The sequence below is a fragment of the Chionomys nivalis genome, chromosome 16, assembly GCF_950005125.1.
Source record: "Chionomys nivalis chromosome 16, mChiNiv1.1, whole genome shotgun sequence".
NCBI lineage: Eukaryota > Metazoa > Chordata > Mammalia > Rodentia > Cricetidae > Chionomys > Chionomys nivalis.
The window spans coordinates 8,208,112-8,235,942 of record NC_080101.1 but is presented as its reverse complement, the minus strand read 5'-3'; the positions used below and the strand labels follow the sequence as shown (position 1 = coordinate 8,235,942).

Below are 27,831 nucleotides of genomic sequence, written 5' to 3'. Positions count from 1 at the left end.
GTACAGGCGGAACCCAAACTCTTACTGTGGCCGCCAAACACCCTCAAGTGGGTCAAAGGTTTTGCTTGCTTGTAGCATGGGTGTGTTAGAGCAGCAGAGAACAGTTTCTCTGACAAAGAAACCCAGCCTTCCTCACTCTTTACAACTCTTTTCCCGCCCACGAGACCTCAGTGAGAGTCAAACGCTAAAATGATCCACCCTAGCAGAAGTGCCTGGTGAGCAGGTTGCTGTCCTAAGACATCAGACCGACTTACAGACTGTGTAACTCACCCTCCTCGAGTGCCAGAGCCAAGACTTGATGGAGTTTTCACTACAAGGTTCACGGACGCTAATTTCCTATAATTGACTGTGTGACTTTACCATTAGTCCCTGGGAAACGTGAATCTTCATATACTTAAGTCTCAGCAGCCGATAAATGTGTCCAAAGTCTTGAAACTCTGACACTCCATAGTCATATAGTCATTTGTTTGGCACTGAGGAAAAGGTTTCAAGATTCCATGGAAGCTTAACAGAAAACTATCTTCAAGATAAACAGGTTTATTATTAACAGAAATAACATGACAGTGTTAAACCGCAGAAGAGTGAATCACTACAATGGAAAAAGTCATAAACTCTGAAAGACTCTATGACCCACCAGTACCCTGGGCACTCCCGTGAGTTTGCTGAAGTCTCCTATCAGCAAACGCTTAATGGCATTTCCTTTCAGAGGTTTCCACGTTTCCACGAGCAGAACAGTTCTAGCTCTGACACCAGTTCTTTTCAGAGGTCCGCTCTGGCTGACTCCGGCACAATGCCGCATCTCCCAGGTCTCAGACAGCAGCCCTTATCTCCACTCACCGACGCCTTTCCTGCCCCCCGCCCACTGGCGTTACAGAGGCCCACTGACCTCTCTGGAGCCCAGCCTTCACATCCCCTCTACTCAGAGTCTCTCATTTCCTCTATTTCCTACTCCAATCTGGCACAGATGTCCCTAATCCCTTTCTTCCCCACTTAAGGATCTAATGCTCAGTGCCAGAGTGACCCATATTCCCAAGGACTTCTCTGCTCTAGTTCCCTTCCTCCCGCCTAGCCTTTCTCAACCCTGGGAATCCTCTCTCTACCCTCCGGCTTCCCTGGATGTGATAGAAAAAATGGACTGGAGAAGGAGGTGAGCAGTGAGGCAAGAGTGTAGGGGGACAGACGAGATGAGAATCGAAACTCACAGATACAAGAGACAAGGAAGAAAGAGCGGAGAGCTAAGATCCCCCCACACACACACCAATATGCCATCAAAAGTAGGATGGGCTCAGTTTTAGAACGTGGTGCCCCGTTCTAGACCTCTGACACGAAACTAGAGCCACTGGAGAATGGAGACTACAGGTAGGGAGACACACGGGTTATGGTCTGGAGATGCCCCAAAAGCTCGCGTGCTGAGGGCCAATAGGAGTGCTATTTAGGGAGGTGGTTAGAAACTATAGAGGGTGGAACCTAGATGATGGAAGTGGGTCACCAGGACATGGCACTGAGGATTACACCTCATCCCCCTCTCCTTCCCACGCACACACTACTTCCTGGCCACCACAGAGTAAAGAGCCTTCTCTCAGAAGCTCCTGCTGCTGGGATATCCAGTCCAAGCATATACTATCAGACAGCCATGGAATAAGCTTTTCAGAACCAGGACCCAGGCCTCTGAAAGCCACAATTCAAAATAAATCTTGCCTTAGGCTGCTTTTCTTGGGTATCTCATCACAGCAATGGCATAACACACCTTTAATCTCAGCACTTGGGAGGCAAAGGCAGATAGATCTCTGTGAGTTCGAGGCCAGCCTGGTCTACAGAGCTAGTTCCAGGACAGTTAGAGCTACACAAAAACCCTGTCTCGATAAACCAAAAAAAAAAAAAAAAAATTCTCAATCTCAGCTTAAGCATCATTCTGCCTGTGGGCCTGAAATAAAGACGTGACAGAAACAAGGCCTGACCTTGGGAAATGATAAGATGAGAAAACAGGTCTATCAAATAAGTTTCTGCAGGAACTCGAAAAGTCCAGACTTCTTTCAGCACAAATGAGAAAAGATTTTCCCAGAAGGAAGCAGCCAAGTATCATGTCAGGGCTTCAAGAGCTGCAAAGAACGGGATTGGAGAGAGGGGAGGGCTGCACATGCTTTTCCTTCTGTTCTTTCTTTCTTTCTTTCTTTCTTTCTTTCCTTTTAGCATTATGTAGAAGCAGTTCAGGCAGGTCAAAGACAGAGGCAGAATGTGAAGGCGCCTATCAAAATGAGGCAAGGCCATTCGTCCTCGGAGGTGGGCGGGGCTGTCAGAAGTCAGACACTAAAAAGGAGCCACTGTGAGAGCTATCCGACGGTAACAGAAATCAGGAAAACCAGCACTCCTGGATTTAAGCACAATTCTCTCCGACTTTCAGTCTTCCTGCCTCTTCTTTTAATAGTTCGGGGGAAGGCCTAAGGGCACCACACAGGCCGCTGTGAGTTTCCATAATCACATTCATTCATGGCGACCTCTGAACTCAGATGCAATTGATTCTGAAAGAGACCCTCCTCCCCATCTGTGCTTACGAAGCGTCTGAGCTAGATAACCACAGCAGACTCCAGAGGACTCCAGCATCAGGTCCTGCCGTGTTTCCTGGGTTTGTTCAGCTGTTTTCCTTGATGCCAGAGGAAGCCAGCTATTCAGTGAGGTGGTGTCAAGCAGGAAGCATGTCAGACTCGGAAGCTGAGTGTCTCACTTTCCTGTTCTTTACTAAGAAAGTTCTTTTAGAAACATGCATCTTCAAAGCATCTGCAAGAGCCAGTGTCTTGTTTTGTTTTTTCATGGTGCCAGGGATCAAACCCAAGGCCTTGTACACACTAGGCATACAGAGATAAGATTCATAAAGAATGAAACAATATCCCTATGATATCAAAGATTGAAAGACAAAAAGGTATTGAGTTTTAACATGACTAAGGTAACCGTTTAGAGTGTTAAATAGAAGGGTTTCTCCCTAGTCACTCCAGTCCGTGAGCTCATTGGCAATTAAGGTGGATTTAGTGCAGAACTCTGAGACTCGCTACTCAGACATGATGTGGCTGCTCTCCGAGAAGTACATCTCAAGATGTAGACAGATGTCTTGGTGACACGTGGATCAGAGAGTGCATTACTGGGAATTCGCTCTCAGCCTGACATCCCTTGTCGTTGCTGCCTAAACCTGATTAGGAACCATGTCACATGGGGAAAAGAGGAACAGGGTGCTGTGTTTACCAATGACAGTAACAAAACGGTATTTGTAGTATTCCTTGGGGTAAGACTCTACCGGTTCAAAGGCACCCAATTGTCTGTGTGATTTATAAAACGACTTTTCCTTTGGAGCAGTGTTCTTTCCTCGCTGAACACTGGCTTCCTTTTGTTTCCCTGTAAGGGTCTCTATCCGGTGCAAAGAGAAGTTTCTTTAATGAAGGGTAAGAGCTACACTTATTTGTGCGTGTGAAAATAAGTATTTATAATGCAGTTAAAGATGATGGTTATTTAGTACAGTGGCAGCAGTAAGCTTCCCTCCAAGTTTCTATACTCATACTTTGCCTAATAATTTCATTACTCAGAACAATATTTTAGATCCAATTATAATAGACAAACTATTTACAATTAAATGAATTTATCTGGTAATGCTGAAAAGAGACAGCACTTCACTTTAATTCTCACTTTATCTACAAGGGACTCATCTGGTAATACAGTATTCTCGGGGCTTTTTCAATTGGGATTATCCAAACCAAAAATCAGCATCATTTTATTAGAAGTGAGAAAAGCATACCCTGCAGGGGAGACAGAATGAGAGTCTCATCTCATCCATTACCTTAGTAGCTTTGGGCAACTTATTTAATGCTCCTTGACCTGATTATTCAGTTGAAAAATAGAAAGAAAAACATGCATACAATGGACCAAATAAGATCTGCCATGTGTCTGATTCATAGACAGTCTTCAGAAACGTTAACAGGACTCCCGCCATCCCCTGGGAATTGCAGTGGAATGCATTATTGCATTAACCTCATGCTCACAAGACAATGCATGGGCATAAGACTGTCCAACGATATAACCCCCTGTCTTCAGACTATTGTGAGGAGTGAACTTTGACAGGCTCAACAAACACATGCATACACAGCAACACACGTAATAAAATTCTACCCAAATCATCCCCTGAGTAGTTAGCTGTCTTTCCCCCTTCCAACCACAGGAAAATGAAGGAGGCCCTAAGCTGAAGACAAAAGGCTCCGGATAAACACACGTGTATGCTTTTCTCACAAAGTACTTCCTTATTTATGTACGTTTTGTAACTCACTTTAAAATCAAAACATGCTAATCCAACTTGAGAGAGTTGCTCAAGAGAGGGGCACAAAGAGCTATTCTTCAACCAGCTCCCTGTGAACCACGTTGTTGGTTTGAATGAAAGGGGAGGGCACTCCTGAGATCTGCTAAGACTCCCATGGTGCTAGAGACGACTCGATGTTATCAAACAATTGTAAAGGGTATTTTATAAAACTGGAGCTTAAGAAACGACTGCTCCAAACAGAGACCAGATCCTGTCCAGTGTTATGAGAATCTACAGTATCAGGTTGCTTGACTAAAGTGGAATTTGAACAGAAACAGTCAGAGTTCAAAATCAAACAAAATGGTCACCTGAACACAGGAAAGAGATCAATGCGTAAGAGCCAGAATTCAGATAAGAAGCTTCACTTACACTTTCCGGCACAAAACTTATATTTTATGTAGCTTATGTTGATCTGGGGAAACATTTCTAGACACTATACCTTATTCACAATCTGAGAATTATCATCATGGTGGAGATGCAGCTGAGCCACAGAGTGCTTACCTAGCATGTAAAGGGCATTGTCAGCACCCCAGAAAGCAAAGATAATAGAAAAATAAATAAATAAACAAATTTGCTGGGTGTGGTAGTACCTATATGGGTGTGAAATCCTATAGGACCAGCACGAGAGGGGAGGACAGACTGCGCTACTCAGACAGACACAGTCTCAACAAAACAAAGAGCAAACATGACAAAAGTGCTTAAAGTATCCCTAGGGCTTGTATGGATCTAGATAGGGTCATCCCGTGTCATCACAGCTGTTTGTGTGGTACATACATTGTACTTGCCATCTTTATTATCTTAGCTGTGCAGATCATTCTCATGAAATATGCATTAATTTTAATAACAAACGCAAAGGAAAGAACATGTGGTTGTCTATAAGATGACAAAGAAGTTGCATCATTAATAATATCATTTCCTCCAAGGACTCAAGCTCAAAACTCAACTCATGAGAAGTATCACATACATGCTTACTGGGCATCAAGCCAAGACTGACTCAGGCTATTTGGTCAGTCTTTATACTATCTTTTTCTGATTTCTCCAAGACAGAAGGTCTGGGGAGAAGGGCAGTGTAGTTTGCCATAAATCTCAGCATCCCCGGGAACTCAGCACTCACCCAATCACTGAGCAAAACCTGTACACTCAAGTCAGTCCCCACCCTGTATGGAAAACTCAGGCTGGAATCAAGAAGCAAAACTCTAGCTCCCCAAAAGTTTTTAGCTTTCCCTAGACCAGGACCATAAATACTGTAGATTCTAATCATTTTAAGTAAAATTCTATATTGCTTGACACAAAACTGGTTTTCACTTCGAAGTCAAAACCATGTCCATTAAATTTTTGGTATAGGCAACTGTAGGAGACTTAGGAAAGCTAATGCTTCCCAGAGCGCTGCTCTCAGTCCATAGTCTTTATGGTCTTCTCCTTTTTATATATGAAAATATGGAAGTGATGAGACCTCCTTCTACCGGTGCATGACAAAACATGGATATCAATGTTGGAAAGTTCCATAGATAATGGAAGTAGATAAAGAAGTAGAGACTTCAGAAGCAGCAATCAACAGCAGCAAGTGGTGGCAATTTCAGGGAACAAAGCTAGCAAGAGAAATACCTTCAAAACAACATCACCAGATAAGATGTGTGGTAGGTGTTGCCTAGGAAACCAAAGGAGAAATACACATTCTCCTGTGGAGATCAATAAATTAAGACACTTGGACCAAAACAGGGAGAGAGCATTCTAAAGCCAAACTTCCCACTTGGCAGTGTGAATTAAATGTGATTAACAATCGATAATAAATGCAATTAATAACAAATAAAATTAATAGTGTTGAATTAATCAATACTTACATGGAGAGTTTATAGTTAAGACTCCAATTATAAGCAGCTTAGCAAAGATTCACACATGTTTATGTCTTCACCTTCTGCGTAGTCAAGGGCATCTTTATCAATACACCATGGGGCCAGGACCTCCTGTTATTATTCTCTGTGCAATTTGAAAGTGGGCAGAACTAAAAGCACTGTAGACAGTTCCAAGATAAAAATGACACCACTGTTAAAACCCACGAACTCGCTCTCTAGTTCCTTACATCATCTCCCTACTGTAGTAACTCAATGTTTTCAACTATGCAACAAACATCCCCAACTCCAAAATGCTACAAAATCCAAACCTTTTTCAAAACTAATATGACATCATAAGTAGAAAACTCCACACTGTGGAGCTCCGTTTCATGTATATTATAAACACACTAACAATTCACCGTTAAGCCATATGTGCAGGGTTTATAGGGAATGCATATGAATCTCCTATTCAGACTTGAATCAACCCCATCATATCTCACTGTTACAAGCATTTATTCCAAAACTATGAATCAGAAGTACTTCTGGTGCCCAGGATTTGGGATTAGGGTTATTCAGTCTGAAGGATTCCATTATTTCTTTACTCATTTCAATAATATTTCATTATTCATGTCTCATAGCTCGGCAGCTTCCCAATGGCTAGCTCTAATCTGCCTTGTCTATGTATGTCTTCTTTCATATCTTTCACAGCTCCCTCTTCTTCCCTCCTCCTTGCCCCGTTCCCAGTTCACCACCCTAGTCTCACCGTGACAATCTCCTTCCTTAAATATGCCTATACCTCCTGGTCTCCTAAAGAGACTAGAGTCTAATTCCTAGGCCGGAGTCAGGGTCTTCCGAACCCAACTCCAGGATATTTAGTGCCCTTTCCTACCCTGGAAAAAGCCCAGAATTTCTGCCCAAAATAATGCTGCTTCTTCTCCCAGAAACAACTTTCACAGCCTTGATTATCCAGTAAATTCCAACTCCATTATAAAAACCCAGTTCCAGAATCCATCCTCTTCTAGTTTTCTCTGAGCCTCGCAGAAACCCATTTTTCCACAATCTGTATTCCTCTTTACTGCCCACATCCCAAAAGCCTTCGCCAGACGAGCAGTCATTGTGGCTAGGTCTGCCACCCTGTGGAGAACAAGCACTTCTTTGCCTCCTGGACATTTGTCATCCAGGACAACCCCAAGCACAGCCATGCACACACAGCCATCACTTCCTCAACCTGTCCTGGGTTGCTCTACAACGTCGTTTAACATCAGTCAGGTGTGGAATACATTTCTTTATTAGTCACTGCAAACAAAAACTGTCTTCTTACGTTTCGTATTTCTCATGGTGTGCTGCTTTGAACACAGACACAAACATTTCTTCACCAAATACATCAGCTGCTCCCCCATCTCCTTTCCTAATAGATCCAAGCATCAAAAACACTATTCTCTTTCCTTGCTGCTCCAGTTTGTCTCTGCCATCTTGGCAGTAGCTCTGTAGACCAGGCTAGCCTAGAATCCAGAGATCCACCTGCCTCTGCCTCCCAAGTGCTGGGATTAAAGGTGTGCAACACCACCACCCAGCCCCACCTCTTTCAAAAGGGTGAGATAGTGAACTTGGGAACTTATAGGATGAGTGGAGAAATCTGAGGAATTGCTTCCCTGTTCCTGGTTTCTATAGTGAGAGATTTCTTTTCCCTAAACAAAGCCAGCCTTTACTCCTCCAATACAAACTGTTCCTTCCTCATCCTTTTTTTTTTTTTTAAGCTTATGTGAAATTTGAGCTACTCTTAGGAAGTTAACAAATTAGCCATATCTGGGCTACCCCCTCCCTCCTGCACAGGCACAGCTGCCTAGCCCTCTCCCCTCCCTTTCCTGCCTCATACTGTGCTGTCTCCAGTGTTTCCACCCACAGCAAAGGTGACAGTTTACAGTCCATCTGAGAATTCTCATAGCACCCTGTTTCCTAACAGTTCAAAGAGCAGCCTGGGGAGACAGGATCTCTCCCTTGGGTCTCCTGGCTAAACTCGCCAATGTAGAGATCTTAAGAAATATTCCAGGGAAATACACTATTTCTGGAGCCTATAAAACAGTTCCGCTGAATAAACCATACAACTTGTTAGGTTGGGTTCAGAGAATTTACTTGCTGTGGGGTCTCCAAAACGGGATGAATAGGAAAGGCCTCCCAATAGATGGTCTTAAATATCTTCCGTTCATCATTAAAATTTACATTTAACTTAAAACTCTAGTTTCTACCTTCTTGATCATTTGGAGCTTCTGAAAAACAGAGTAACTCGACAGCATTTCCATCGAATACACCTAACTATGCTCATGGAATGTTTTCAGGAAACATAGGGTAAATACCAGACCATACTTAATAACAACATCTTCTACCATCATAGGAGAAACCGAGTAGATGGTATTTGCAATGCTTACACTGTTATTATTGACATGATCCTGTTTATACTCATGGGTGTATGGCCTTGTGCACGTACCTATGGAGGCCAGAGGTCAACACTGGGTACCTCCATTAGTCACTCTCCACTACATTTTTTAAGACAAGTCTTTGCACTGAATTGATGAGCTCCAGGAATCCACTTATCTCTGTGGTCCTGCACTGAGGTTAGGGACACAGGCTACCACTGTGTATTGAGAGTCCAAATTCGGTCCTCTTCCTTACAAGACACGTATTCTAACCACTGAGCCATCTCTGTGGCCCCTACACTAGTAGGTTTTTACTTCTCTGTTTCACATTGTCAGGGACAACTGTATTTTATGTGTATCAATGAGGAAATTAAGTTAAACAACTATGTGGAAACCGAACAACCACACAATAAACTAGAGTCAGTATGTAGCTTTTTCTGCTTTACACCACTCAACAGGTCCTGCTGCCTCCTGGGAAGTCACTCCCCCACCATCACCACCACCAAAATTTGCCTTTCTATGTGATAATATTGAAATTGGGTGCTGTTACAGGCTTCTGGAGAGATCTACTGCTGTGCAGAGCCTTGTAACACTAAAAGAAAAAAATGTTTAATCACATCTAAGAATTAGCGAAAAATTCAATTATCCTAGAACCATCACTGTAGCTTCTTCTGTTTTCCTTTTTCACAGTTCGAAACACAGAATCTGTGTGATGCCAGGCTCTCTGCCACTGTGCCACACACCCAGGACCCAAACTAAAGCACCAAAACCCAAACCAACACTAGCATGTTGGTCAGACAAAGGATATTGCAAGGTTAGAAAGCGTCTAACATCCTCTCACTCCCCAGTAGCTTTTAATACTGTCAGGTCATTATCTTCCCCAGATCAAGGTTTATTCCACTATAAAACAGCTCACTGTTGGAACGTCGTTCAGGAATGGAGTCATGTAAGGAGAATTCAGAGTGTTTTCGAGAAAACTCCAAGAAAACAAGAGAATTGAGACCTCAGTTTCCTCAAAACATGGGATTGCTCTTGGAACGTGTTTTCAGGCTCCTCCCAGGTGTAGTAGATAGGAGTGAGTTTATTTCAGATTTCTCATCATTTTTTGCTCTTGTAAATGTTTACAATATACTATATGCTTCTGTGGAAAAACATGGTCTTGTCATGTGTGACTTGTCTCTGTGATTGTTATGAATACAGCTTGAACACAAGAGAAATTTACTCATCTGACCTTTTTAACTCTCAGAGTATAAACTGTCTGAGGCTCTGAATATAGTTGGCTATTACATGAGATTTTAGTCCACTTCATTTATCGGCTCTACTCTCCCAGGCCCCACCGTCTTTAGAATAGTGATGGTTAAAAATGGAAATTCTATTTCTTATGTATGCATAATAATTGTAATCAAAAAGACATCAGAAAAGTGGGCCTTAGAAAGAGATACTGATTAGAGCCTAGCCGTTGGAGTATAAATACCAGTGTATGCAACTGAAGAGGAAGAAGAAGGTAGAAAGATCAAATAAAGACTTTCTACTTTTTTCTCCACACATCCCCTCTGGATGTCTTATTTGTGGTAACTACAAAGATTTTATCTTCACAACCACTGAGGTCCATCACCCCTGATATTCTCCCATCTCTTTCCAGTCATAGGACTGAGAGAAGGGTTGACTCTTTCAACCTCTGAGCTAAATTCCTGCCCACTACATGGGAATGTGGAACCTGGAATCAGCTCAGCTTACCAGCTTATCCAAGACTGAAGAGCTTAGACGGAACCAAGGGTCTCTCATGCCTGTCAGACTGCCCACGGTTCCTAGATGAACCTCCTTTCTTAGTTCTTCCCCTTAGGGCTTTCTCTCCTAAATCTCACCGGTTCTGACTTTGCTAGATTACTGAAAGTAATTCATCCCACAGCAGTGTGCCTGGGTTATGTCAGGCACAAAGTCTTTCATACACTAGCTGATGCTCTGCATGGTCAGCAAACATCAATCACTCAGATGATATTTACATTCTCATGCCTTCAAAGGGTCTTCTCGTTAACTTCTAAGGGTCAGGATTTGCATATTGTAGGGATGGCTAAGAGGGCGAGGTCCTTTCTAAGTCGTGTGTGTGTGTGTGTGTGTGTGTGTGTGTGTGTGTGTGTGTACACATATCCAAATACTCTACTAGTTTATATCTAAATATTCTCCCTTTTAGGACAAAAGTGGGGAGGACACAAATCACATACATTGCATGCATTATGTGAAAAGCTACAAGCTTCATGGTACATTCATCACCATCTCCCCATCATTGAGTCGCCTATACAGTAGGTTTTGAAATGTATTTTCAGCTAGATGGAGGGACAGATGATGGATGGATGGATGGATGGATGGATGGATGGATGGATGGATGGAATGCACAAAGACATGTAAGATTAGAGACAGCTGCTCAGTTCCAGACTAAATACTAAAATCAGTGTTTATCATCTGAAAGCATGCTGAGATGAGACATAATTCATTACAGAGCATTAGTCGGTTAGAACTCAAGTGTACAACTACCCATGCATTAATTACATCCCATGACTATTATTGGTCTACACTGACTTGCTTTGTATCATAAAGTCAGTCAGAACACAAATGCTTCTTCCAGATGTCGCTTGACAAAACAACCTTCTGCGTACCTTCCAGCAGTGATGGAGAGGGAACGGCTTACAGATGGAAAAATCAAAGGAAACGTTCAAGCTGGCGGTCAGACTGGGAGGAAGGGCGGGAACCTCACAGTGCAGTGCAACCACAAGAACATTTCTATTTGCTCAACATCGCAACTTTATCGTCTATTTAGTAATCTGGTAGGTCTCCACACACACACATAATAAACGAGAAGGTACACAGGCTGGACCAAAGCAGAGGCCATGGTTTCCATGGAATGAACAGGCAAGGGCTTGGCAGAATTCAGGAAACATAATTTCGTTTGTTGCTGGGTTTCCCAGCTGTGACCACTAGCGAGACAGTGGTCAGTTTAGCCAGGGGGCTCAATGTGCAAGTCCCATGAGGATACCAGACTGCCAACTAATATTGAGAGTATTCAGAGACAAGATCTTATTTCTCATTGAAAACAATAAAACTTTATTGACATGATAAAGCTAAAGAGAGAAGCTGGATATGAAGATTGCAGAAGTTCTCTTAGTGTCATTTTTTTATACTTTATTGTTTTAAATTGAGCTATACATTTTTTGCTTCTGCCCTTCCCTCCTCCCCGCTCCTATTCTATCTTCCCCCTGCTCCCCATGTTCCTGCAGCAGTCTTAATTCCTCTGAATGGCAGCTCTTCTTTCCCCCAAAGCAACCTCAGTCAGTTGTACCAAGGCTGCATTTCATGGTAGACACCCCACTTTCCTGAAAAGAAAGGGGGATGCAGGACATCTGCAGGGCTGGCACATGTCTGAGAGTGGAGGGGCAGGAGGGCCGGACTCTTGAGAAGTAAAGATCCCTACTCTGCAGGAAAATTTCCTTCCTTACCTCACTCAGCAGCCCATATACCGCTAAAATGCTTATTCATCAGCCTTATCGGAGAATCCAAGCAAGAGCTGCTCCTTAAATACAGCCTAAATAAAGAGCAGGGCCTATATCCCAACAGTGGCCTACCACCAGAGGCATTCTTAAACCAGAGCCTTTCCAGCCCAGAGTGCTAGTCTGTGCAGAATCAGTGCCCACCCCCAGGAATGCCCCTGCGTCTGGAGAGCGAGGAGCGAAACAGAGTGAAAGGAGCTTGTTAAATGCTTAACCTGAATCCACCACGGTGATCCACACCTGCAACGCCAGAGCTCAGGCACCTGAGGCAGGTCAAGGTCAGAGTGGGCTATTTACGTTGCCTCAAAAGGAAAAGTGGTTGTAGGCAGGACATGGAGCAAAAACAAAACAGTTGTAGGATGTGGCTAAATCAGGCTAGAAGTGAGCTAGTAGCTTTCAAAGATCCTGAAGGTGTGACACAGACACCCGGGGAGGAGAAAGGCATCAATGGTCGTGCACAACTGGGAACCCTACAAACTATAATACTAACATGCCAGACAGGGTGTGCCATCCCGTGTAACAAAGCCACAGCTGTTACAGAGGACACTAAGGTCGCTGGCTGGATTTGAGGCCTGCCCCACAGGAAGGAATCCATGCCTAGTACCACAAACCTGGTCAAAACCCCATACCTAAAGAGATAGAGACCTACGGGACTAACTTACAACTTGTGCGTAGCCAGACGCGCACACCATATCCTAAACACCTATGTTAAAACGCAAAGGCTGCTCTCAGTCCTAACAGAGAAGCCTCTCTCTGAATGGTGGTGAAGGCAGAGACTCGTGACTGGCATGAATGCTGAAAATAAGTGGGAGAGCACTAACTAGCCTATCAGGCAGATGCTGTGTTCCTTGCCTAGAACCACAAAAAAGAAAAAAGAGGGGGAAAGAGGAAGACGAGAAAAGAGAAGGAGAGAAGAAGAAAGAGGAAGGAGAGAAAAGGAAGAAGAAGACAAGAAAAAATGCACAGCATCCCCGGGAGAAAACTGAAAACTCTTCTTGTGTTTAAAGAATGCCTGGTCCTTCACCTTTTTCCATTCTGCTGGCTACATTTTCACAGTGGAGGTGTTGTGCTCTTAGTGGCTGTTCAGCACCAGAGATGAGTATAGAGTTATCTTAAGCAAACACTCATTTGTCATCTCATTACAGACCCTGGAATGTTCTCCCACTGGGCATCCTCTCTCTTTCTCTGCCACCACACCAGGAGAGCCGTCTCCTTAAGAGCCAGCTCCTTGTCCATAGCCTTTATTTTATTTTAAGGTTGTTAATTTTTATTCTTAATTGTGTGCGTGTGTGCACGTGCGCATGCGTGTGTGCACTGGCAATGGAGGTCAGAAGAGGGAGGATCTGGAGTTAAAAGTAGCTGAAATTCATCTGACATGGGTGCTCGGGAACCGAACTTGGGCCCTCTGTGAGATTAGCGGGTGCTTTTAGACACAGAGCCATCTCTCTGGGCTCTCTATCCTTTGCTTCTAAGGGCTGCGGTGCAGCAGGCTTCCTCTAAATCCTGTGAGACTGCAGCTCTCACACACCAATAGAATACAGTCCACGCCAATGACAGGCAACTGATGTAAGTGTTTTCCCTGGGATTACATCAGGATAATCTAGGATAACAAAGAATACAAACACCACTCCTTAATGGTGCTGGAAAAAATAAAGTCAGTAATTCCATTATCCCAAATATAAATATCTCTACAGAAGCAAAGCCTCGCTGCCAGAATTTAATCTTCACTAAAAAATAAACTGTTTCCTGTGCTTAATGGGACGGAGCAGTTAAAACACCACCAAGTAACTACACCTACCTCACCACTAGGTCAGGAAATTCTATCTGACTGCCCAGAAAGGGCACAGACCGCTAACCCCAAAGTATGACAAAACCTCCCCAAGGCTGTGAACTGTGTGACAAGCAGAATCCTGCCTGCAGTTCGAGCTGCTCCATTACACCCATCTCCCCCCGCACCCCTGCCTTTGAGGACTGGTTAGAACCCCAACAGGAGGGCAGAGCTTGCCCCTCCTGCCCTCTGACCTGCTCCCTGTCTCCCACCGCTAGGCACAACATCTCCCTTCCTCTTTGGTGTTGTATGGGCACACTCTTCTTTCTCACGTTTGCTCAGGACAGGACAGAAGCCTGAGGTGATGTGAAATGCTTTTTTAAAACAGTCGAAATGAGAGAATGTCTCTATGCCTTGGAGGGAAAAAAAAAAATACAAAAAGAGCCAAGAGCAAGGAAGTACATGGAACCTTCCTCAGCAGAATTGTGATGCCACCGTCTCTTCCTGGAGTCCTGGCGCCCTCTTCATACAATACGCTGCCATTCAGGGTTTCCCTCCATCCTTAAAGCATTTCCCTTTTAAAGCTTGGCTTCTTTTGAATGAAACGGGTATCTTGAGCTTCTGAGGGGATTTTTAAGTAATTATTAAGAAAATGCTGAAAAACATTCCAGTGTAATCCTGTCCAGTCCACATATGATGTATATAAAATTAGACAGTGGTGATTTTGATTCGTGGAGGCTGATCCACACACGGCATCTGGCCAGAAATGGGTTCATCCTTACTATGATGACCATCCAAAGTGTGGATGGCGGAAAAAGAAGCCTAGTATTGCAGTAAACCTCAAAGCAGTTCTTTCTCAAGAAGATGTTAGATGATTTGTACTCTGTAATGTCTGCCAGGTATCCGAATCAGAAAAGCCACTAGACAATTGTCTGTATGATTCTACATGGAGGTGAAGATGAGGCCTGATGTAGTTAAGGTGTAAAGACTTAGAAACTAATTAAAACAACAGGGAGGGAGAAAGGACAGAGGGAGGGAGGAAGGGAGGAAGGAAAAGAGGGAGGGAGGGAGGGAGGGAGGGAGGAAAAGAGGGAGGGAGGGAGGGAGGGAGGGAGGGAGGGAGGGAGGGAGGGAGGGAGGGAGGGAGGTTGGTTTTAGATTCCAATGAACATCTGTTTCTTGGGGAGAACTAAGATTCCTTATGAAAAGAAAGACAAAAAAAGTCCTGCACCAACAGCGATATCCCATCATCTCACGAACTTTTATGATGAACCTGGCAAGAGGTACATGAGAAGAGGCAGCATTGGAATGAATAGGAGACCTTGTCCTCAAAATACCATAGTGAAAGAAGTCAGTGGACTAGACATGAGCGAATCCACAGGGTGAGCACATGACAGGAAACCATCAAGTCCCCTAGGAGATTAGAACAGGATGATGAATTCCACCCAGGCAGGCCAGGAACCCAGAAAAGGTACAATAGGAAATATGATACTTTAACTGGGTATTAAAGAATGTATGTGAATTCATGAATTGCTGTAGGGAGTACTTCAGACGTGTGTCCGTGCCTGCGTACTTACGTACATGCGTGTGTGCGTGCGTGTGTGTGCGCATCCTCTATGACCTGAGGCGGCACAGGTGATGATGAACGTACACAGTGGGCCTAATCAGCTGCCCCCAGCTGACTTTTCTTAGGCACTCCTTCATCACAGCACAAATATGAAATTCCAGAGTTACACATCTACTTTCAAAAATAAGCATTTTCAGTCAATTGCCGAATTCTTTACTAAGTAATGAGATTTTTACAGGATTATTAGTCTTACCTCCATGGGAAAAGCTTTGAAATTAACTGTGTGCTCAGAACCACGCTGGTTTTCTCTTCCCCAGTGAAATCTGACTTCATACAGTTCAAACTCATGTCCCTGAGGCAACGGTCCTCCTGACAGAACTGAAGAGAGAAAATGACACGGCTGAATGATGTCACAAGATTTACACACGAGAGGCATTTTGATTATGCTGTTGTTATTGTCCCAAGAAGCTCCCCTGGGCTCTAAAGACTGAATTTGCAAAGTCAAAATGAGAACCATACAGAGGCAAATTTCAGCCTCCAGGTCTCACTCACTTACGCTTGCCATTCAGATAGGACCTTGGTCATAGTGTGGATGTTTTAAGTTTTTATTTCAGTCAGGACTAGATAAGGAAATAAATCCTTCTTGAGACTTTTAAAAAAAGATTTATTTTAAATTATGCACCGGTGTGTCAGATCCCCTAGAGCTAGAGTTACAATCAGTTACTAGCCACCTAGTAACTAGCCACTTGGTGCTGGGAACCAAGTTCGGGTCCTTTGCAGGAATAGGACTGCTGTAACCAGTGAGTCATCTGCCTGGTTCCTTACTGTGACTTTTAAGCTGGGCACTGATCAAGAGACAAGAATACGGTTAGGGGAAATCTGCTCTCTGCCGTAGATCGATCAATGAACTAAGCCACATCTTAGGGTCATCCTCTAGCATTAGGAGACTTAAATCAGAGAAAAGGTCTAAGCTGATAAAATTATACAAGAAGAATTAATATTAATACAGCCAACAAGGGCTCTGGCTAAGAATAGTCGCTGCTCTTGCAGAGAATCCCAGTTTGGTTTCCAGCACCCCTATGAGGCGGCTCACAACCTGCAATAACTCCCTTAGAAAAATGTAGAGCTCAATAAAATAAAGAGAGAGAGAAGGGGAGGAAGGGAGGGAGGGAGATAGGGAGGGAGGGAGGGAGGGAGGGAGGGAGGGAGGGAGGGAGGGAGGGAGGGAGGGAGGGAACAAAATTCTGAATTTAGTTTGAGGTGCCACATAAATGTACTTCCTATCTATGCCTTAAGATTGACTGTTCATACACCAAAGTAAATCATCACTCTGACTCCACCCAGTGAGATCCTCTGCAGATACTACACTGCCTGTCTACAAATGTTGCTTATGAGGAAAACAGTTAACTCAGCAGGTTGTTTCCACATCACACTACATTCTGGGCCCTGATTCTTTGGCACTGCTTGGCAGATTCCTTGTTGGGATGGCATAGATTTGAATGAAATTACAATGAAGCAACAAAGTGCTGACTCTGATGACATGTCGCATTTCCCCATAGTGACAGAGTTGGGAAGAGAAGCTGAAACTAGTTGATGCTGTTACTACAGGTCCCCATTTCTTATCTGCACTTTACCAAACCTTGCCATGATGCTTAAGAGATGTAGAAAGAGCTCCCAAAGGAATGCTCTACAAAATCAGAGAATCATGTGACAAATTGATGAACAAACATTTACCTAACGCTTTCTAAGCCTCATAATCCTTTGATGAAAACAAATTTACCATGTAATTCAAAAGCAGTGACTAGAGAAGAATTCCTTTACAATATATTTGAACTGAACACACATTTTGAGTGGAGTGACCACAGGGTAGATAGAGCGAAAGGATCTGATCTCAGCAGTAGCCAGGTACTCCCAGTGCAGGCAGCCAGACATCACCAGTGCAGGCAGAAATCCCCAGTATAGCCAGGCATCCCCAGTGCAGGCAGACACCCCCAGTGCAGCCAGACACCCCCAGTGCTGCCAGGCATCCCCAGTGCAGCCAGGCACTGCTGTGGACTATTCCTTTACACTGTGAGAATATATGTTGCTATGATTGGTTTAATAAACAAGTTGACTAGCCAATAGCTGAACAGAATAAAGTTAGTCAGGAAAGCCAAACTGAGAATGATGGGATTGAGAAAGGGCGGAGTCAGGAGTTGCCAGCCAGATGCGAGGGAGTAGGAGATGAACATGCCATGCACATGTTCCAGCACAAATAAGGAATATGGGCTAACTTACAATGTAAGAGCTGGTTAGTAATAAGCCTGAGCTGTTGGCCAAACATTTGTAATTAATATTAAGTCTCAGAGTGGATATTTAGGACCAGGAAGTGGGGACAGGAAATTTCCACCTACAAGGCACCCAGTGCAGACAGACATCTCCAGTGAAGCCAGGCTTCCCAGGTACCTAAACAATGTTCCCAATAAGAAGTATCAGAGACAGTGAAGACAGCATTTGCACAGTAGGAAAACACCCAGCTAAGGCCAAGGGAGAACCAGGTAGCATACACAGAATCATTGAAGACTTTCTGGAATGACGGCCAAGCTGAACCTTGAAGAATATGCTAATATTCTATATTCTAATAGAAAACCTCAGCCAATGCAGGAAGAGGAGCCTGGGAAAGGCTCAAGATACCAAGGAGTTCACATATGTTCTGAGAAAACTGTAAGTCACCAGTGATGGACAGAGGCTCTACACTGGGCAGGTAAGATTAGGAATGACCAGATAGCCTAAAATTAGATTGAGAACTATAAAAGACCCAGAAGTAAACATTTCTAATTAAAATTGCTGTAAGACATTACAGTAGGTAGCACAGATGAGCCAGAGAGACTAGCAGTTTCTCTTATACTGATGACCAAGTAAAAATATCCTCACTGAGCACAGGGGGGCATGCACCTGTAATTCCAGTACTCAGAGGCAGAAGCAGGAAGATGGAGAACTGAAGTCCAACCTGGACTGATAGCAAGAATACATTTCATAAAACCAGTATTTACCCTTTGTAGTCAGACGGAGCTCGGGCAATGCCACACACCTGGGTACCAGACTGCCCTCACTAGAAACTCATCCTGATCTGTAGTCACTGTCATTCAATCACAAACTGAAAATACTGAGTTTAAAAATCCAAGCAAATAGATTTCCTCCCCATAATTTTTATTCTAATATGTGTTAATAACTTTTATATAATTATTATATAGTGCTAATTTTGTACCGTGCCTAATTTATAAGATAAACTTTATCATGAGTAAATATAACAAGAAGAACAATGTAGAAAGAGTTTAGCACCCACCATGGGGTCTGAGAACCTAGCTACTGACAATAAATGAGAACTAATGTCATTATATTTTAATAGTTATGCTATTTTTTCATATCATTCTAAATATGTTCAGTTTCCTTTAGTCTGTACACATCAGACGTGAAGATTCATGCCATTCATCAGTCCTGATAGGAAAGCAAGTAATATACGTGACAGCTTTAGATAACTTCTTCAACTCAAGGAGATGATGGGGCGAGGGGCCTGGTCACTGGAGGATGTGAAAATGGGCCACACTCCAGGCTCGGTGGAAATGTGCCAGATGTAGAGACAGACGGTGCCAGGACCTGAGCCATGGTCCAGTCTCAAGGTCTCCACGCCTGCCCGTCCGTCTCTATCCATTCCCTCCTCTCCCTACTCCACACACTCACTAATCACTAGAGTTCCGCAGTCTACAGCTCGATACAGCCCTGTGGCAGCCCTACTTTTCCGCTGGATACCGAAATAGCCTCAGTCTCGGGTCAGCACTGAATTTAACCAGATCCTTCTTTCTCCTTCATCCCAACTCATCCTGTGCTACTGTGTTAATTTTCCCAGGTCAACCTGCTGCTTGAGACTCCTCTCAGGGAGGAGTCTTTAAACTCCGTTCATGGTCCCTCAAGGCTGTGTTCTTACACATCCTCAGTCTTGTGGTTCCCATTAACCCCTACAGCACAAATACATCTTCCGGGCATGCTACACGAGTTGTCATGCCTTGTCCTAGCATCTCCACATTTCCTCTATATCCTTGGATTTTTTTTTTCAGCTCTCTGCTCCCTATATCACCAACCTATAAGCATATTTACCCTTGATGACTTCAAAGCCTACTTTCTCCCCAAACCCTTCTCTAATAATTTCCCTTCAATATTGAACAATCTCCCTTCAACAGCTCTGCCTCAGACTGACATTTACTACACCCAAAGCATAGGAGATAGAAACATAACATTGCCAACTGCATTCTGCCAGCCAGAGGAAACCAAGGAGCAAGTGAGTTTGCTGCACAGCCGCACCTCCCGCTTCTCCTGACACATCAGACTTCCGGCAGACCAGCCATGCCCCGTCCAGGCCCTCCCCTTCTCACACCACAGGTAGGTCATATAGCCAGTACCTGTTTCCAGTCCTTTATTCTCCTAGCTGAGAGTGTCTCGAGTTTATACTGCTGAGGTAAACAACCAGCAAGTGTTGAGAGGTGACAGACAGGACTTGTAGGGAGATGAAGGAGCACATGTGTCATGCTGTGGAAGACTAGCTGAAGATGGGTGACATTTGTTTATGCTGTGGAACACTTGCTTAATGATACAAAGATGTGTTGTATTCTTTCACGCTGCACTTGTTTAACTCTGTGAAGTTGTGATACTTTGCCTGTCTAAAATACCCTGATTGATCTAACAAAGAGCTCAGCTAGCTAGGCAGGAGAAAGGACAGGCAGGGCTGGCAGGCAGAGAGAATAAACAGGAGGAGAAATCTGGGAGGAAGAAAGGGAAGAGAGAGAAAAGAAGGAGAGGAGGACATCAGGGGCCAGCCACCCAGCTGCACAGCAAGCCACGGAGAAAGGGTGAAGAAATGCGTATAGACTAGAGAAAGATAAAAGCCCAGAGGCAAAAGGTAGATGGGATAATTTAGGTTAAGAAAAGCTGGCTAGAAACAAGCCCAGCTACGGCTGGGCATTCATAAGTAAGGAAACGTCTCCATGTGTGTAATTATTTGGGAGCTAGGTGGTACCCCCCCAAAGAGGGAGGAAAAAAACCAATGACAGCGTCAGAAAGGAAAAATACCACCTACCTCACAGAATGACAGCAGCATTCCAAAGGACACCCGTGAAAGCCTGATACATTTGCTCTCTGTAGGTCCCGAACTCTGAGCTGGACATATTGGTGAAGCCATAGAACTTTCTGGCTTTAGGAATGGCTCACGTGAAGCATGTCTTCCTCAGCAAGGACTGACTTTCCTCCCCTGGATTGTTCAAGAGGAGGCTGTCCCAACCCGCCAAGGGATATGCAACATAGGGCCAGTCTGTTGATGGAAACAGCCCAAAACAAAGCAGCACACAGTCTCTCCACTATAGTGTCTATGTGACAGGAGCCTTGAGGAGGAAGCTAGACAGCCCAGTACGCTAAAGAAGAAATAAAGAACTGGCAGGGAGAAGGCAGTCAAAACTAAAACAACCCTCAGATAACTGTCGGAGACCAGCCAAAGCATTTCCACACACCGCACTTCAAGCCCAGCAGAGCTGGAATCTGACAGGCTTTTACAGTTCCCACTGGAGAGAGCATGTGGGAAGGTCAGCAGCGGCCTCAGCCTGAGAAAGTCTCAGCAAAGCCTCACGGTCGGGAGGCTAGGAGCTGAGTTCAAGAAATGCCTCAAGTTCACTGTGAGGCAGTGACCGTGTACAGGAACTGTGTCAGCAAGACAACCATGTTAAACAATGAAATTATACTACAAAAGTGGTGTCATCATTTGGGGCAATTCTTTGTGAGTTGAGTTTTGTTTTTTTGTTTGTTTGTTTGTTTGTTTTTTACAATAAAAACATGAAAAAAGTGTTTATGGCCACAGGTATCCTCAGAGGAACTAAGATCACAACAGCCGGTAACAAAACCTCAGCCTTAGTCCCTAAAACAAGACCACGGCACTTATCCTATGAACATTGCTTTTTACCTTAAAATGATAACTTGTGGGCCAGCAAAATGATTCATCAGGTAAAAGCACGTTCTGCAAAGCCTGATAACCTGAATTTGATCCCAAGAACCCCTGTAAACGCGGAAGGAGATGTAGGGCCATAAAATTGCCCTCTGACCTCCCTATTCATGAACCCTCAAAACACACACACACACACACACAATAACAAAAATAATCATTCAAACAACAAGTTTTTTAGAAGCATGTGAGTGGGATATGACACTCATGGCTACAATCCTAGCTTGTAGGAGACAGAGGCAGGAGGATTCCCGGGACTTCAAAACCCACTCCAACACACAGTGATTTTCAGGCCAGCCTTGGATAACTTACTGAGATCCTATCCCAAAAGCAAAACAAAAGCAGAAAAATGAATAAAGAAATGGATGAGATGTGAAAGACATCACACTGTTATCAGGGAACACGTCCCTCCCCAGCGGCTCCCTTCCCTCCTCAAGCCTCGTGACACAAAAAGGACTGTGCCAGGCAGGATGGCTGAGGGGAGAATGTAAAAGCACAGAGAGAAGCCAAAGCAACCAAGGGAGCTGCTGGCTGGCCAGACATTCTGATCTAGTAAAACAGAGGCAACAGCAGAGACGCCCCCTGGAGGCACACCCGCAGCAGGACGTGGCCCACTGAAGCCAGTTCCAAGTGCATTCTGCCCCAAAGAATGGAAATAGTGCTCCCTTTACTCTCTGCAGCCTGAGGACCACCACCACGAGGTGCAGTCTACGCAGTGAAGCCCGTTCTTCTTGGGTGCTGCATCTGCCCACACCCCGAGCTGAGACTTGCCAGATTCTAAAACTGGAAGACTGAAACTCCCTTTAGTGGTTTGAAAGAAAGTGGCCCCCAAATGGAGTGATCTTAGTGAGAGGTGTGGCCTTGTTGGAGGAAGTGTGTCACTGTAGGGGTGAGCTTTGAGGTCTTCTCTGTTCAAGCTACTCCCAGTGAGATAAACTGCTTCCTGTTTGCCTGTGCAAGATGAAGAACTCTCAGCTACCTCTCCATCTCCATGTCTGCCTGCATGCTGCCATGTGGCCATCATGATGGTAATGGCCTGAACCTCTGAACTGTAAGCTACCCCAAATTAAATGTTTTCCTTTATAAGAGCTGGTGTTTCTTCACAGCAGAAGAAATGCTAACTAAGACACTCCTATTATTATAAAACACATTTTATCATAGCAGCCAAAAGGAAAAGGACACCAGGGCAGACTCGGAACTGGTGGGCATTGGGTGTGCCTGGATGTGGGTGGAGGCACAGAGAAGGAGAGTGCAAACAGGAAATGAAGGTCTCTTAAAAGAGTGGTTCACTCTGCACCCCCACTCTCCATAATCAGACAGCTGCCTTTATGGTCCTTGGCAGATGGACAGAGAATAGGAACATAGCATATGGTGGCACTCTCTTGGCTGTTGCAACAGTTAGAATGCAAACATCCACACGTGGGCCAGCTCTCCCCACCTACCCACCCACTGTGCCTCAAAAGAGCAGAAGCAACAAGCAGGTACGTTCTGAGGACGCTGAGCCAACCTCCGCCAACCTCCAGAGCTATCTCTCCCACACAACCAGGTCAATGTCTGCTTCCATTACTGACCATGCGACCAGACTGAAGCGTCTCCCACCATGAACTGAGCTTCTAGACTGCATTTTAGGGCCATTCTTAAGTAGCAGCAGAGAGCGGGTTCACTAGGTGTTTGACAGGAACCTCCAAGAGGAAAAGATAGAGCTGAGTTGATAGCAGGAGCCCAGAATAAACAGGAAGCCAGGAAGAAGGCTCCAGAGAAGAACGAAGGAAGATCTCGTTTTCATGAAACACTGAACGGTAAATTCAAAGGAAATGAATTCAAAAATCAGTAGCAGTTTTTTGGAAACTGAAAGTGTGAGAGCAGAAATTGAAAGTGTGTGTGTGTTGGCTTTTCAGTGTCAGCACGGACGGACAGGGAGGGACAGCTCCCAGGGTAGCAGAAAGGACAAGAAGGAAGGGAGGATGACTTGGTGGCTTTGATGTCCTGAGACGGCACTGTCATCTGTCAGCATTAAAGGTGAATTCCTGTAAGGTAACTTTAAAAATAAGTAAACAAAAATACAGTAACTTCAGGGTGGTGGGGGGAGATTCCATAAAGGAAATAGAAACAGTAGGTGCGAGGTCACAGCAATAATGTTTTGAGTTTAATTTTAATAACTATAATTTAGGCACATGGGGCGAAACCAGAACAGGAGAGGCTTATAAGACCCACCTCCCCTTCCACAGCAGGGAGCCTGCAGAACACTTAAATAGCAGAACAAATAACATAAAGGTGGTATTAAGAATAAAAGAGAAACCATTTTAAAAGGTTCAGCCCTGAAAAGAAACACCTAGGTAATGCAAAACCAGCAGGTTGTATTTATATATTTAGGAATATATATGTATGTACATTTACATACATGTATATGACAACAATTAATTTTAAAATGGTCATGAGTTTGAAAGAAAGCCAGAAAAGGTATATGTGAGGGTTTAGGGAAAGGAAGGAAAAATGATGTGATTATATTATAATTTCAAAAAACAAAATAGTAATTCTTAAAGGTTCAAAGTGGTTGTTACTAGAGAAAAACAGAAATTGTAGGTGGGATGAGATAAGCTGTAGCTAGAAGTAGAGAATGTGCAGAAATAGCCAACTGTTCAAATTATGTCTGCAGTCAATTTTGATAAAGAAAAAACTCCATTAAATGGATTATAGTGTTCAGCATTTAAAGAAGCTGAAATATCCCAGGAAACAGTAATACACTAATCAAGACCCTTTTTTTTCAGTTACTTGTCTCTTTGGTAAGTGTTCACTAAGTAGATGAGGCTAGCCTGGAGTCACAGAGATCAACCTTCCTCAGTCTCTGGAGTGCTGGGATTAAAGGTGTGCACCACCACACACGGCACCGATTAACTTGTAGGTTTGTTCAAATATTGTATGGGAGAGATTACGGCAGTGACAGAAAGAGAATGGGACACGTGAGGGAGAAAAGTCCCCAAGGGAGTGGAGGACGAAGCCAGGATCATGACAGAAGTACAGACAGCTCTTCCTGCCCATCACTCCGGAGTGGAAGTCAGAGGAGGAAACGGGCAGAGGAGCGTACAAAGTACACAGTAATGCAAAATATACAAGGACCAGAGGGTGAACAACTCTGAAACATTCTGATTTCGGCTCAAAGTTCAGTGTGTGAACTTGGTAAAAATCATAGACAAAAGACAGACTGTCCTTCAGGAGCTGTTCCCTCCTTGATTAAACTCACAAGAGCTTCGAAGATACATGCTCTCTCTCACAGGTTCCGAATAAAGTTCTTAAACAGGAGTTAGAGGAAGGAATCCGCACCTTCCTTGTCTAATGACAGACCTGAAGGTTTTATGGTTTAAAATACCTAGTCTATCAATTTGGAATTAATGCAAGCACAGCCCATCTGTGAAGCACTTCAACATTCACCACACTCTGATTCTTTCGAGGAGGAAAACAGCCATTACTTCCCTTGGAAAACACAACATTAATGCTTATTTTTCTAATCTGCTTTCATCTCTCCTACATTTAAGCTGAAAAACCAATTTCCCTGAAAATTTAATTTTTCAACAAAACACTTCAGATTCATTTCAACTAGGTTCAAGAAGAAGGGGGTGGGAATTAAAAATAGAACAAAGAGCTTGGTTTCCATTTAAATATCTGGTTGGATTCAGAGGATGCTCTTAACTGTCCTTCAAATGATGTCCTTAAAATCCTCTATTAACTGTCATAAATAGAGAAGGGAAACTCACTTTGAAAAGCTTATATTAAATATGGGCGACATTAAAAAGTAAATTCTGATCTTTGGTTTCATAAACTAGTAAAACAAGGAAGTGTGATTAAATGATTTTGGCTAATCGATAATTTAGAACAAAATGCACAGCAGAAAAAACTCAAATAAGCACGCCTGTAAACATGCTCTCCTCACAGTTCAATGTTTGCTCAAGCAACAGAGGCGGCTCCAGGCACAGCGCTGGGAGAACGGCCAGCTGAGACAGCCATCACTTCTCCTCTGAGCCCTCCACAGCTATTTCTTGATTCTCAGAAAATGTAAAGAGCTATGAAACTAGAAAGGGCATTGGTGCCCCCTTTGAAACCTATAAGTTAAATCAGAGATTGTCCACTTGCTCACAAGAGCATAGAAACATGCTTCCCCAAATACCTGATTTTGACTTCAGGATAACTTGAATGGTGTGCCCGTCGTTGGTGACTTCACAGTCTCGGCAGACCACGTAGTTTGGAGACAGGCGGACATCCAGCAGCGTGGGATCGTACCTGGCTTCTCTGGAGTTTAGGTTGATAGGAGACTGGTACTCCCCGTTAGCATCGGGAAACACCAAGCCCCACTCAACACCTGATGAGAGAATGACAAAAATTGACAATAGGCTTTTTTTTTAGTTAATAACAGTAAAATATAACATAAAAACTCATAATCCTTGACATCATAGCTATGGCTACCATCTGTATATAAATGAAATGAGAGAAATGTGTATGAGTTTTTACATTCATAACGTGAGTGATCTGTTGTTAAATACAATACCACACACAAAATCCTTCACTGTGTTTATATCTGTGCACACAGATGACTTGATTTGGGGATTTGGGGAACTTAAGTCATCTTTAAGTGATTAGAAACAATACCACAGATATTTACTCTGCTTATCAGTTCAATTATGTGCGATACTTAGAAAATATCAGCAACGCTCAACATGCTAAGGAGGAACACTTGTTTAAAAAACACAGTGTCCCATACATATATTTGTGCTTTTCTTTTCCATGCACGCAGTAAACATGGGCATTGATGGCAATTAGGAGCCCTGGGATTTCAGGGAGAGATTCAGGAAACTGCTTTTAAAGTCACCAAGAGCCCTGACCCAGCTTGCAATTCCGGACGCATTTGGTTGTACCTCCCCAAGACTATAAAGCAACTGGGTTTCAGGTCTGCTGGGGTCTGGGCTGCTGGGGCACAGCTGGTGCGAACCGCAGTCAGGCAGTCTGGAAGGGGAAGGTGCGGGACCGCATCACGACAGCAGCCCCGTCGCGATCCTACCTTCCTCGTAACCCCACTCCACGCCCTCCTCTTCCTCCTCCTCGTCTTCCTCCTTCTCGGGGAAGGCGACTGCATCCTCGATGAAGCTCAGGTCAGCCATGGGCAGCTGTGAGACCCGGGTGCGACCGGCGCGGGGCTGGGGGCCGCGCGGAGCGTGGCAGTCCCCGCGAGCACTAGCAGCGGCGAATCGGACGCGGGCTCGCGCGTTTTAAGGCCGGTGGGGGCGTGTCTGGCCCGAGGACCCGCCCCCGACTTACACCCCCAACACACGAACACACGGAGAGAGCAGCCAGCGAAAGAGGAGCTGGGGCTGCTGCTCCCCAGGAAACCTGCTGCGCCCAAGCCCTAGGAGCCCTTCCAGAAGCCGCGGGACCCCAAGACCAGCCTGGCCCGGGGCGCTTACTTTACTCCAGGCAGTTCCCTAAAAAGAGCGGATGGGTGGCCTTGCTTTGGGAGGGGGTTTGAAGACCGCAAACTCAACAAGATTGGGCAAGACGGTTTATTCTCCATCATTTACCCCGTAAGTTTTGTTGGGCTTGGTTTTGTGAGAGAAGGTCTCAAGGAAAAACAGTCTGGCCTCAAACTCCTCCCTGTGGAGAAAGGAATGACCTTGAACTACACAGGCCTCGTGTTTGCAAACACCGGGATTGCACTGCACCACGGGCCTGGGGAGCTGTCCTGGGAGCTAGTTTTACTTTTTAACTCGTCCTTAGAGCACAGGGAAAATGAGTATAGAATTGTTTTCCCCAAGAAACTCTTACAAACATTTTCAGAAAAAAAAAAAAAAAGGAAAATTTAGCATCAAGAAGTAGGTATAGTTTGGAAGGTTTTTACTAAATGTATTTCAAAGACATTGAAATGGGGAGTTTGGTCCACTTTCTAAGTCTGGGGTACTGCTTCTGACTCACCTTACTGCATACACAGCTCCCAAGTGCTTCGTGAAATCGTGCAAATAATGAAATGCACACATTACAAAACAAACAGGAACTTTCCCCGATCCAAAGAGGTCAAGCCGTCACCTCTGAAACATGTTTCCCAACCCTGGGCTAATGCTTCAGTCCTGAGTTCCTGCCCTGTTCAGTAACTCCTAAGCTCATATTTCTTTTTCTTTTTTTTTAAGCTCATATTTCTTAGGAGATATATTTGCATAATAAGCTCAGCTTCAGACCTGGAGTACAATTTACCTTTTATATACCCTGTGCGAGCAGATTAATGGACTGTGGTTCCTAGATCATAACATCTATATGCTTGCCAGTTCCTCAAACAGGATGGAGGTGATTAATTGGGGAACTTTAAGGTG

General features: G+C 44.2%; 1 protein-coding gene across 1 annotated transcript in view; it reads right to left on the bottom strand.

The window, feature by feature from the left end:
* Ca8 (carbonic anhydrase 8) overlaps positions 1–26,702 on the bottom strand; it is a 69,597-nt gene extending 42,895 nt beyond the window's left edge. The window contains exons 1-3 of the mRNA XM_057791079.1: positions 26,532–26,702; positions 25,644–25,835; positions 15,713–15,837 (exon numbers count right to left, since the gene is read on the bottom strand). Of these exons, the coding sequence (XP_057647062.1) occupies positions 15,713–15,837; positions 25,644–25,835; positions 26,532–26,631 (417 nt within the window). The 5' untranslated portion in view covers positions 26,632–26,702. The remainder of the gene's footprint in view (positions 1–15,712; positions 15,838–25,643; positions 25,836–26,531) is intronic.
* Positions 26,703–27,831: the final 1,129 nt, after the last annotated feature.